Source organism: Microcaecilia unicolor, chromosome 6 (assembly GCF_901765095.1).
Source record: "Microcaecilia unicolor chromosome 6, aMicUni1.1, whole genome shotgun sequence".
Taxonomy (NCBI): Eukaryota; Metazoa; Chordata; class Amphibia; order Gymnophiona; family Siphonopidae; genus Microcaecilia; species Microcaecilia unicolor.
Window position 1 is genome coordinate 118,218,402 of NC_044036.1, and position 12,914 is coordinate 118,231,315.

At 48.8% G+C, this 12,914-nt stretch overlaps 2 protein-coding genes across 3 annotated transcripts in view; one reads left to right on the forward strand and one right to left on the reverse strand.

Moving 5' to 3' along the window:
* EEF1AKNMT (eEF1A lysine and N-terminal methyltransferase) overlaps positions 1-3,531 on the reverse strand; it is an 84,101-nt gene extending 80,570 nt beyond the window's left edge. For both annotated transcript variants that reach the window (XM_030207369.1, XM_030207368.1), the window contains exon 1: positions 3,326-3,531. In XM_030207369.1, coding sequence (XP_030063229.1) covers positions 3,326-3,478 — 153 coding nt within the window. In that variant the 5' untranslated portion in view covers positions 3,479-3,531. The remainder of the gene's footprint in view (positions 1-3,325) is intronic.
* A 130-nt stretch (positions 3,532-3,661) lies between these two features.
* Positions 3,662-12,914, forward strand: part of ITPA (inosine triphosphatase) — a 51,276-nt gene continuing 42,023 nt past the window's right edge. The window contains exon 1 of the mRNA XM_030206043.1: positions 3,662-3,876. Coding sequence (XP_030061903.1) covers positions 3,766-3,876 — 111 coding nt within the window. The 5' untranslated portion in view covers positions 3,662-3,765. The remainder of the gene's footprint in view (positions 3,877-12,914) is intronic.

Below are 12,914 nucleotides of genomic sequence, written 5' to 3' on the forward strand. Positions count from 1 at the left end.
CGTCCAGCAGCTAAGTCCTGTCGTGACCCATAGGCAGCTGGAGCTCCCTCATACTCTTTCAGTGACACGCATTAACAGGCAACGGCTGGATAAAGTGTTTTAGTGATATTTAGTTTAGATTTCAAGATATTCATATGTACAGATGTGTAGCTTTCAAATAAATTAAAAAGGTGTGCAGGAAGAAATGAAAAACCAAAACCTTTTGTCCTTTATCTGTTAAGGCGCAGTTTATCCAGTAGAAACAGCTTTAGACGTGTTTCAGATGAAAGAAGGGGGAAAAAACGACAATATGTATCAGCAGCTCGTAGGTGTGCTTGGTTTTGAGTGTATGGGAATGACGGCTGTGTTGGGGAGTGGAAAGAGAGATTAACCAATGGGCATCCTTGCTTACATTGTAGTTGATTGGGTCAGTACCACTCATGTGCAGTAATCGTCCTGCTGCATGGCCAGAGTCGGAGAGGAGAGGGGGCTGCGGCGGAACGGTGAGCGAGCGGCTGCGGGAGGGTGGGTGAGGGGGAGTGTGGGACCGGGTGGGGGGACAGGGTGCAGTGGCGATTTTGTTTGGTTTTGAATGTATGGGAATGACGGCTGCGTTGGGGAGTGGAAACAGAGCTTAACCAATGGGCTTCCTTGATTCATTGAGTGTCTTTGCTCCGCCCTCAACTTCATCACGTTGTGACGCGAGGTCGGGGCAGACACTCATGGCCAAACCAGATATCTCAGCCGCCTCAAATTTCCGGCTTGAGGCTTCATTCGAACGTTGGAGGTGCCTTTTATATATAGACTAGTAAAAAAGCCCCGTTTCTGATGCAAATGAAACGGGGGCTAGCAAGGTTTTCTTCAGAGTGTGCATGTGGGAGTGTGTGTGTCCCTGCCTTCTGCCCTTTCTCCCTTCCCCTCTGCTCTGTGTCCCCCCCCCCCCAGTCCTTCAGTGTTAAGTTTCCTGCTGTGCTGTGTTTGTTTGTGTTACAGAGAGAGTGAAGGCGTCTGCCCTCTCTCCCCTCCCTCCTCCAGTCCTTCACTGTTACAAAGAGAGCGATTTTGTGCTGTGCTGTGTTTTCCTTCACTGTGTTACAGAGAGAGGGAGGGCGGGGCAGACACTCATGGGGAAACCGGATATCTCTGCAGCTTCACACTTCCGGGTGGAGGCTTCATTAGAACGTTGGTGCTGCCTTTTATATATAGAGATAGGTAAATATAGAGATGGAGGTGCCTTTTATATACAGAGATAGTGAAAACAGGAGTTCACTTCATCAGATGACTGGTGCCTGCAAAAGCTTAACCTTTGATAATCCGAGTGGAGGCGTGGCTTAATAGTTAGTGCAAGGGTTGCAGAACTGCGTTCAATTCCCACTACTGCCTGATGGTCCCAGACCAGTGGGTTGAGATCTTAAGGAACCAGGTTCAATTCCCTCCGCTGCCCTTGGTACAACAGTAGTACAATGTACCAGGGGCGTAGCTATGGGTGGGCCTGGATGCGCCCAGGCCCACCCAATCTGAGCTCAGGCCCGCCCAATTTATCCTGATACAGGCGCAGGTTAACAGTGGGAGTACACAGCCTTTCTGCTGTGGCTCTCGCTCATCCACATGCAGCCTGCACTGCAGTCAGAAGCGCCTTGTCTTGCCTGAATCCCCCCCTCCCCATGCACAGAAAGGCGCCACCGTGGCGCACAGGAAAGTCTTCTGGCTTCTGCCAGAGGCGCAGTATCGCTGCTATCGCGGGCCGTGGTGGACAGGGCCGGTCTTAGGCGCGGCGCGCCTCAACACTGCCCACCCCGCTCCCGCACCACCGGCACTCAGTCATAGGCGCCAGCGGCGCTCTCAGCGCTCAGGACGGTTTTTCAGCAGCGCGTCGCCTCTTCTTCTCTGGGCTTCAGTTAGCAAAACCTTTCAAAGGACGCACGGATTTGTACATGGCAGCCTCCTCTCCCTCCCTGTCCCCCCTCCAAAGCCGCCGAACATGTCAAACCTCAGCAAAAGCACGGGCAGCAGCCAGCAGGAGGGACATCGAGATGCACATACGGACCTTTTCTGTAAGTAGTGACTGGAGTGGTAGGGGTGGGCAGAATGGGTGATGGACGTACTGATGTAAGGCCTCGCCAGATTGTGCTGCTCTTGATGGGGTGGGGGAGTCAGGCATTTCCACCTGGATCTCCAGGCCCGGTTACTGTTTTATTTGGTGCTAGGTGTGGGTACTAAATTCAGATGTTCTCCACGTGTTCTTTTAAACAAAAAAACCGGTTTGTGCAAAGTTTAATGAGGTAACTGATGTCAAAATTTAAAATTATGCCATGCCTGGATATACCTGTAGATCACGTCAGCAAAACCGTATGTATTCAGGGACTATGATGCTATCAAACAAAACGTACATGGAAGGAAAGACATTTCTTCAAAATAGAAAATTAAAGGATTTTCTACTTGTCCCTAGACTTCAGAAGTTGAATTCCTTGATGATGGGAGTAACTATGCTGTTCCTTTTCTATATGAAAATCATAACTGAGTTCTCTGAAATAGAGTAGGATTGAATATATGTGTATATATTGACTTATAAGTGCATTCACTCTGCAGCTCCTCAGTACCTCTCCGCTCTCATCTCTCCCTACACTCCTCCCCGGGAACGTTCACTGGGTTAATCTCTCTTATCTGCACCCTTTTCCTCCACCAATAACTCCAGACGCCGTTCCTTTTATCTTGCTGCACCATATGCCTGGAATAGACTTCCTGCGCCAGTATGTCAAGCTCCATCTCTGGCCGTCTTCAAATCTAAGCTAAAAGCCCACCTTTTTGATGCTGCTTTTAACTCCTAACCCTTACTCACTTGTTCAGAATCCTTATTTTATCATCCTCACTTTAATATTCCCTTATCTCTTGTTTGTCTGTCCTAATTAGATTGTAAGCTCTGTCGAGCAAGGACTGTCTCTTCATGTTCAAGTGTACAGCGCTGTGTACATCTAGTAGCATTATAGAAATAAGTAGTAGTAGTAATTCAATCATCAAGTGCATTCAAAGGCATTATCCCAAGAAACACTATTCATACCTGTATACATAGTACCCACCCATATTAGCTGTGGGCCCACCCAAAATGTCAGGTCTGGCTACGCCACTGCAATGTACTACTAAAGACTGTAAGCCCATTAGGAACAGACCCAATATCAGTAAACTATAAACCACTTAGGTCTAATTATATAAATAATGAAATGAATATGGTACCACTACCATCACACACTGTCATTTATCTGAGACCCAGACCGATAATTTATGTTTTAGGACCTGGTCTCACTGCCCTGTCCACAGTAGCTCAAACTGTGAGAAACTACACACTCACCTTATCCTTCGGCCGCAAGTAGCGCTGCAGCACACCGCCCAGCTCCGGGAGGGCTCCATACCACTCAAAAGTCCGCTTCCCCCGCTTGCGAAAGAAGCCCTCCCAGTACTGTACCGAACCGAAGTCCCGGCAACTACGGGGCAACAGGTCCATGGCCTTACAGTACCAAAAACAACACCGTACACAACCACGTGCTTTCCACCAGATTCCACCCCTTCTACGCAGTTCCGAGTTTGGGGTTAGCTATTGGGCTATTCACTAATTTCCCAACCAATCACTTCGACATTGTTCACTGTTCCGCCAATAGTATTTTTCGCACTTGGATTCCCGAATCAGACCGAGGCTTAAAACCAAAGACCGGTGTGTTTCGTGGTGCCATCCAAGGACCTCCTTGGGTGGTGCTTATTCTTTGGTAGCTTCTGATTTGTTATTGTTCCAGTATGGTACGTCAACCCCCGGAAGCGCCGGAGGAGGGGGAACGATCAACGATGGCAGCTGTAGCGGGTCGGAGTGTTATCTTTGTTACCGGTAATGCAAAGAAGTTAGAGGAGGTAGGAGCTCGATCCGTGATGGGTTAACAACAGAAACATGGGGTTTTTTTCTGTCACTAATTTTTTTACATCTGAATTCCGATCATGGTAATATTTGATGTCAAAAGGAGAAAGGTGTGATTGATCCATATAGTTTGGAAAGTCACGCGGAGAAGAATCTTAATTCGTCCATGTAGTGAGTAATATCCAATGAGTTTTAATAGTCAGGAGTGGAAGTGAGCCTATTTAGTCCACTATAAGCAAGGAAGCCTATTTGGTTAATCTATGTTTCCACTCCCCTGCACAACCGTCATCTCTAGTACACTCAAAACAAAACAAGCAAACCTATGAGCTGCTGCATCCACGGTGTCGTTCTTTATTGTTGGGCCATCTGTAGCAAGTCGAAAGCTGTTTCTGTTGGATAGGCAGTGCCTTAAAAGGTGGAGAAAAAAAGATTTTTTTAAAAACTTATTGGACAGCTTTTTAATTTATTTGAAAGCTTCTCATATGTAGATTTAAATATTATGAAATAACAATTGAATATCACTAACACAGCTTAAAAATTATTGTAGCTGGTAGAAACAGCAATTAAATTCTGTATTTTGTGCTCATTTTTCTACACTATATACTAAATAAATACACTGTATACAATACAGATGGCCAAATTTCAGTGAGGATAGCCTGTTTCCTGATGGGTTCATCTTAACTGTTGTTGTAATCAGCCTTGGGAAGCCTTGTGTTATAAAGATGAAGGAATATATTAAAATTAAATGGAAGTAGAATTAAACTCTCCTTTCATTGGGGTGCATGGAATTGCATCTTCATTTGTTTTGTAGAAGTTTGCCTTTTAGATACACAAATGGATTATTGTGTTTTGAACATGTTTCATGGGCAAGTAGTTTTATAAATCAAAATCAAAATATTTTGTTTTATGCAGTTCTCTTTTGTTTAAATATAAATGGGCTATAAGCCCCTAATGCAGCCCATTGGTTTTCTTATATTTTGTTCTTGTGATAACTTATGCTGTGCCAAAACTGAAAACTCCTATCTCTTGCTGGTCGATAATAAAAGGAATACTATCCACCCTAAAAAGTTGTTTTGTGGCTGTACATGAAGAATTGTGATATTGAATATGTTTGTGTCCCTAGTCATGCATCCTACATTTATATAATCCTTTCAAGAAATCCAGTTAATCTTTTAACTTATTAGTGGTGCATAACTACAGAGGCATGGTATGGTCGCATTTTCAATACAGTAATACTAGGGTCCAGCTAAGGAACAGGTTATTTTGAGTTAGTCTTCACAGGACCATACTTACTTTCTTTCTGCCATCACTATCCATCACGTAGGCAGTGTCTTATCTTAAAAGATGGAGGATAAAGGATTTAAAAAATATATATATTTATATTACACATTATCCCAAACAAAGTTGGGTTCAATGTGGCTTACATATACAGTGAGACAGAATAATAGAGTTCAGTTATATCATGGGAACAAATAGATGGATATGTCTGAAACATTTAACAAAGTTGAGATTAGCATATATACCCAACTGGGCATTTAAACGTTTGTTCTTTAATAATACCACATGTTCAGAATCCATAGCCATTAGTATAGGCAGACATCCATCACATTGCAAAAGTAAGCAACAACTTCTACGTTGTACATCCAAAATTTAATTTTTATTTCATTTCTATCTTCCAAAATTCCAGATAGTAGATGTACAGATCCGTTTGCTGCACAAGCCGGCATGTTTGAAAATATAGTGAGATTAATAAAAATGTTACCAACAATAAAGAACGACAAATTGGAGCAGCAGCTCATAGTTTTACTTGCTTTGTTTTGAGTGTACGGGGATGACAGTTGCACGGGGAAGGGGAAACTTAGGCTAACCTAATTGGCTTCAAAGTTTTGACATCACTTAGAGGCATATTTTCAAAGCACTTAGCCTTCCAAAGTTCCATAGAAACCTATGGAACTTTGGAAGGCTATGTGCTTTGAAAATATGCCTCTTAGTCTCCTGTCTATTAAACCTCCTTGGTGACATCACATTTTCTTCTGCGTCATGGGACCTATGACTTTTGGTCCTGCCAGGGTTAATTTCTTTACTCCTATGACTGAATAAACATTTGTCTGAGAATAGCAGGCTTGCCAGTGGATTTAGTTGATTAAAAACCAGTATTACAACATCAGAAAGCTGGTGAAAGCCAGGCTCTTCTCCCAGGCCTTAATACATGTGGTGACTAACTATACAGTCACTCCGCATCTGGACTAGCTTGTTTCATAACCTGTACCTTAGACCAGTTCCTCATATATTTAACTGTACACACAACTTGCCTTGAGTTCCTCGTATATTTAACTACATACAACTTGCGAGTTTAGCCACCCATATATTTATCCCAATTGACTCTCATCTTGTCCCTCTGTAAATAAATATCTACTCTTGACCCCTCGGCTTCATAGTAAGTAAGTTGTATTGTAGGAAAAACATTACCATCATATCTGTTATTTCCATATCATCATGCTGATCAATCCATAGACTGGTGGGTTGTGTCCATCTACCAGCAGGTGGAGATAGAGAGCAATCCTTTTGCCTCCCTATATGTGGTCATGTGCTGCCGGAAACTCCCCAGTATGTTCTCTATCTCAGCAGGTGGTGGTCACACACAGCAGCAGCTCTGGCTAGGCCTCCAAGCCTAATTTTTAGGTTTTGTTGAGTGCCTGGGGTTGAGGGCTCTTCTTGAGCAAGTGCAAACCTGGTGGCGCCAGGTCCCTCCTTTTCTCCCCCCTCCCGCTGGCTCCGTTAAAAAAAAAAAAAAAAAATTTGGACGCCCTTAAAGGCGTTTATTTCGATGTTTATTTAAACGTTTATTGCAGCTACTCACTGGGACACCAGGTCGTTACAGCTCGGAGCGAGAAGCAGGTAATTTTTACCTTTTTTATAGCGGGCAGGGGGTTCCCCGATTGATCTCCACGTGGCCTATGGCGTCGGAGGGTGAGGGCGCGAAGAATCGCTCCCCGGACCGCGTGTGCGCTCCTAGCGGGGATGCGGGGGTATTAAAGTCTGATTCGCCCTTGTTGGGTGTCAGTTCGGAGGCCGGTCAGTGTCCCGGGTCTTCCTCCGGTGCGGCGGTTTTTTCCCGCCATAAACGCCCATCCCCCGCTGCTCGCCTCCGCCATCTTGGCCGGCCACTCTGCTCGGACGGCTTCTTCTTGGGCCGCCCTTGAGCTGGGAGACGTTCATGCCATGGCCGCCCTTGATTTGGGCGACGGCAAAAAAGCGGCTAAAGTTAAGCGCCATTCTTCCTGCGCGGCTCCTTCGCGGAGTGTCGCGCCGGACGCCATCTTGGATGCGCAGCATGTTTCTCCCCCGCTCTTGCGAGCGCCGGTTGAGGGTGCGTCTAGGGCTGTGGCCCAGGCTGCTGAAGTGCACAGTCTGGGGGGTTTCTCCCCCGAGTTTATTTTGCTGCTGCATCAGGCCTTCATTATGCAAAACGCTGCCCCTTCTCCCTTGTCCGATAAAGGGGTTGAGGCCCCCGGAAGTAAACGCCCTCGGGTGGATTTCCAGGCCCTAGAGGACTCTGTCTCCTCTGATGTAGATGAGGGCAGCGTATCCGAGTTCTCCCAACGGTCCTTTGGGGATTCCTTGGAGGAGACGGATTCCCGCTCGGATGGAGCGGATGACCCCTCTGCAGCGCGGATCTTTCGCTCAGAGGATTTGCCCAACCTGTTAGTGCAGGCCATGAGCATTTTGAAGATTTCCTCTCTGGAAGACGTCTCTCCCTCAGCCCCTGTTGGCTCCGCCATTATGCTGGGGACGAAGCGCCCGCCTAGAACCTTCCACGTGCATAATGCCATGCACACCTTAATTTCGGCTCAATGGGATGTCCCGGAAGCGAGCCTCAAAGTGGCTAGGGCTATGTCCCGCCTCTATCCTTTGCCTGAAAGTGAACGGGAGGCCTTTCTTTGGCCTACCGTGGATTCTTTAATCACTGCGGTGACTAAGAAAACGGCGTTGCCGGTGGAAGGTGGCACGGCCCTAAAGGACGCCCAAGACAGAAGATTGGAAGCGGCCTTAAGGTCGTCCTTCGAAGCGGCTGCCTTAAGTTTGCAGGCCTCAGTTTGTGGCTCCTACGTGGCCAGGGCGTGCCTGACGATTGTGCAGCGGGCTTCCCCCTCGGATCCTCCCTTGAGGGCTGATTGGCCGGCCCTGGAATCGGGCTTGGCTTATTTGGCAGACTTGCTGTATGATGTCTTGAGAGCCTCGGCTAAAGGTATGGCTCAGACAGTCTCTGCGCGGCGGTGGCTTTGGCTTTGGCTGAAACATTGGTCTGCGGACCACGCCTCTAAGTCCCGCCTGGCTAAGTTGCCTTTTAAAGGCAAGCTGCTCTTTGGGGTCGAGCTGGACAAAATTGTGACTGATCTCGGCACGTCTAAGGGCAAGAGGTTACCAGAGGTCAGGGCTCGGGCCAGTGCTCGCCCCGGTATCTCCAGAGGACGGTTTCAGGAAGCCCGTCGGTACCGCCCGGGCAAGTCGGGCTCCTCTGCCCCCTCTTCCTTCAAGAGGAACTTCTCCCCCAAGCAGCATTCCTTTCGCAGAGACCGCCGTCCCGGAGGTGCGCCCTCCGGTCCTCCCCCAGGGCCTCGTACCCAATGACGGGGTCCTGGTCCATGGCCCAGTGCAAATTGGAGGACGCCTGTCCTCGTTTCTGGGTGAGTGGACCAGGGTAACTTCAGACGCTTGGGTGCTGGAAGTCATCAGAGACGGCTACAAGCTAGAGTTCTGCCGACCCTTAAGAGACGGGTTTGTACTCTCTCCCTGCAAGTCTCCGGTCAAAGCTGTGGCAGTGCAGCAGACCTTGGACAATCTGATCCGCCTGGGTGCGGTCGTTCCGGTGCCAGAAAATCAGCTTGGCAAGGGACGTTACTCCATTTACTTTGTGGTACCAAAGAAAGGAGGTTCTGTACGGCCTATCCTCGACCTCAAAGGGGTCAATCGGGCCTTGAAAGTTCGGCACTTTCGCATGGAGACTCTCCGCTCTGTTATAGCGGCAGTGAAGGCAGGGGAGTTCCTGGCATCCTTGGACATCAAGGAAGCGTACTTGCATATTCCCATCTGGCCTCCTCATCAACGCTTTCTGCGTTTTGCAGTCCTGGGCCGACACTTCCAGTTCAGAGCCCTCCCGTTCGGGTTGGCTACTGCTCCGCGGACCTTCTCCAAAGTAATGGTGGTCATCGCGGCCTTCCTGAGAAAGGAAGGAGTACAAGTCCATCCTTATCTGGACGACTGGTTGATCCGAGCCCCCTCTTATGCAGAGTGCGGCAAAGCTGTGGACCGGGTGATTGCTCTTTTGAGCTCCCTGGGGTGGATCATCAACTGGGAGAAAAGCCAGCTGCGCCCGACTCAGTCCCTGTAGTATCTGGGAGTTCGATTCGACACCCAAGTAGGCAGAGTGTTCCTGCCGGACAATCGGATTGTCAAACTTCAGGCTCAGGTGGACCAGTTCCTAGTAGCCTCTCCGCTCCGGGCTTGGGACTATGTGCAGCTGTTGGGCTCTATGACGGGCACGATGGAAGTAGTGCCCTGGGCCAGGGCTCCTATGAGACCACTACAACTCTCTCTGCTGCAGCGCTGGACTCCGGTGTCGGAGGATTATGCTGTGCGCCTTCCCTTGGACCCAGCAGTGCGCAAGGCGCTGAGCTGGTGGCTGCAGACAGACAAGTTGTCTGCAGGGATGCCTCTTGTGACCCCGGAGTGGATTGTCGTCACGACGGACGCCTCTTTGACGGGCTGGGGAGCCCACTGCTTGGGAAGGACAGCGCAGGGGCTCTGGTCTTCTGCAGAGGCAAAGTGGTCTATCAACCTCCTGGAACTCAGAGCCATTCGGTTGGCGCTTTTGGAGTTCCTCCCGGTACTGGCGTTGAAGCCAGTACGGGTCCTGTCGGACAATGCCACGGCTGTGGCCTATGTCAACCGCCAGGGAGGTACCAAGAGCGCCCCTCTAGCTAAGGAGGCCATGAATCTATGCCAGTGGGTGGAAGCGAACCTGGAACAGCTGTCAGCGGCCCACATTGTCGGAGTCATGAATGTCAAGGCGGACTTTCTCAGTCGCCATACCTTGGATCCCGGAGAGTGGCAGCTATCTGCTCAGGCGTTCTTGGACATCACGAAGCGCTGGGGCCAGCCGAGCCTAGATCTGATGGCGTCATCGGCCAATTGCCAAGTGCCGCGCTTTTTCAGCAGAGGACGGGACCCTCTATCCCTGGGAGTAGATGCTCTTCTCCAACAGTGGCCGGCACAGGAGCTTCTCTATGTGTTCCCGCCCTGGCCCATGTTGGGCAGGGTGCTAGACCGGGTGGCAAAGCATCCGGGCCGGATAATCCTGGTGGGTCCGGACTGGCCCAGACGTCCCTGGTATGCGGACTTGATCAGGCTCTCAGTGGACGATCCTCTGCGGCTGCCAGTGGAGCAGGGCCTGTTGCATCAGGGTCCCGTGGTGATGGAGGATCCCTCCCCCTTTGGTCTTACGGCCTGGCTATTGAGCGGCAGCGTCTGAGAAAGAAGGGCTTCTCAGACAAGGTCATCGCCACTATGCTAAGAGCGAGGAAGCGCTCTACTTCTACTGCTTACGCCAGGGTTTGGCGTACCTTTGCAGCATGGTGTGAAGCAGGCTCACTTTCTCCCTTCACTGCTCCAATTTCTTCAGTGTTGGCGTTCCTGCAAGAAGGTCTGGAGAAAGGCCTGTCGCTCAGTTCCCTTAAAGTCCAGGTAGCGGCTCTGGCTTGCTTCAGGGGCCGCCTGAAGGGTGCTTCCCTGGCTTCGCAGCCAGATGTGGTGCGCTTTCTCAAGGGAGTTAATCACCTGCGCCCTCCTCTGCACTCAGTGGTGCCTGCGTGGAATCTCAACCTGGTGCTAAGAGCCTTGCAGAAGCCGCCTTTTGAACCCTTGTCAAGGGCATCTCTGAAAGACCTGACGTTGAAAGCAGTCTTTTTGGTGGCTATCGCTTCAGCCAGAAGAGTTTCCGAGCTCCAGGCCCTCTCATGTCGAGAGCCCTTTCTGCAGTTCACTGAGGCAGGAGTGTCTATTCGCACAGTGCCTTCCTTCCTGCCCAAGGTTGTTTCTCGCTTCCATGTGAATCAGCAGCTCTGTCTCCCTTCCTTTCGTAGGGAGGACTACCCAGAGGAATACTCTGCTCTCAAATATCTGGATGTGAGACGAGTCATCATCAGATACTTGGAAGTGACCAATGATTTCCGGAAGTCGGATCATCTGTTTGTCCTGTTTGCAGGTCCTCGTAAGGGTCTGCAGGCTGCTAAGCCTATAGTGGCAAGATGGGTCAAGGAAACCATTGCAGCGGCTTATGTGGCCGTGGGGAAGGTGCCACCTTTCCAGCTGAAGGCTCACTCCACTAGAGCTCAGGCGGCCTCGATGGCAGAGGCCGGGTCCGTCTCCTTGGAAGAGATTTGCAAGGCGGCAACTTGGGCATCGGCCCATACCTTCTCCAGGCATTACCGCTTGACTGTGGCTGCTCGGGCGGAGGCCCGGTTTGGAGCTTCAGTGTTGCGGTCAGGGATTTCTATGTCCCGCCCTGGGTGAGTACTGCTTCGGTACATCCCACCAGTCTATGGATTGATCAGCATGATGATATGGAAGGTAAAATTATGTATCATACCTGATAATTTTCTTTCCATTAATCATAGCTGATCAATCCATAGCCCCTCCCAGATATCTGTATTGTTTATATTCTGGTTGCATTTCAGGTTCAAGTTTAGTCTTCAGTTCCTGTTCAGGAGGACTTCGTGTTCAAGTTTTTCAATGGATTCTTCAAGAGTTGGGACGAATTTGTGTTACAGTGAGCTGCTGCATTCCTCTCCCCTCCGTTTTACGGGGCTGGATTGAGACTTAAATTCTGCCGGCACTCCCTCCCGCTTCGTGCGGCAGTAGGGCAGCTTTGTACCCCTCCCGCTTCGGCGGTGTTAGGGTCAGTCAGCTCCTCCCGCGGTTGCAGGATAAGCCAGATCCCCCCGCATCGGCGGGTGTGGTGTCCCTACCCCGCTCCGCGGGGATGAGCTGGACGGATTCCCCTCCCCCACTTGTGTGGGGATGAGCTGGGTTAATTCCCCTCCCCCGTTTCGGCGGTGGTGAGCTGGGCAGTGTGTCCCTTTGTGGGTGTAATTCTCTAAGTGCTGAGTCCTGCGGATGGAGCTTGGATATCGACATACTGAGGAGTTTCCGGCAGCACATGACCACATATAGGGAGGCAAAAGGATTGCTCTCTATCTCCACCTGCTGGTAGATGGACACAACCCACCAGTCTATGGATTGATCAGCTATGATTAATGGAAAGAAAATTATCAGGTATGATACATAATTTTACCTTGAAAGTGCTATAACTTCTATTGTTTGCTTGTTAGGTGTTTCATTAGTACCATGCTGACATTGTATTATATGTTTTTTGTTATTTGAATGTTCTTTCATTGTGTCTATTATGTTATTTGTATTGTAATGATATATTTCTATTTGATTGTTTTCAATGCTGTTAACTTTGTATATTTTTTAAACTATTTCATGTTAGTTTTGTTATTAGGTTTCAATTTGCCATTTCCAGGTTTACCTAATTTATTGTATTTGGTCATTTTATTATTGTTATGCTGTAACAAAATTGTAAATGTATGTTAAACTGTACCTGCTGCACACTGCCTTGGGTGAATCTCTTCATAAAGGCTGATAATAAATCCCAATAAATAAATAAATAGCCAACAGTGGAGTAACATAGAGGCATATTTTCAAAGCACTTAGCCTTCCAAAGTTCCATAGAAACCTATGGAACTTTGGAAGGCTAAGTGCTTTGAAAATATGCCTCATAGTAACATAGTAGATGACGGCAGAAAAAGACCTGCACGGTCCATCCAGTCTGCCCAAGAAATGTGCCACTTTTTTGTGTATACCTTACCTTGATTTGTACCTGTTTTTTTCAGGGCATAGACCGTACAAGTCTGCCCAGCACTATCCCCGCCTCCCACTACCGGCTCTGTTATCAAATCTCAGCTAAGCTCCT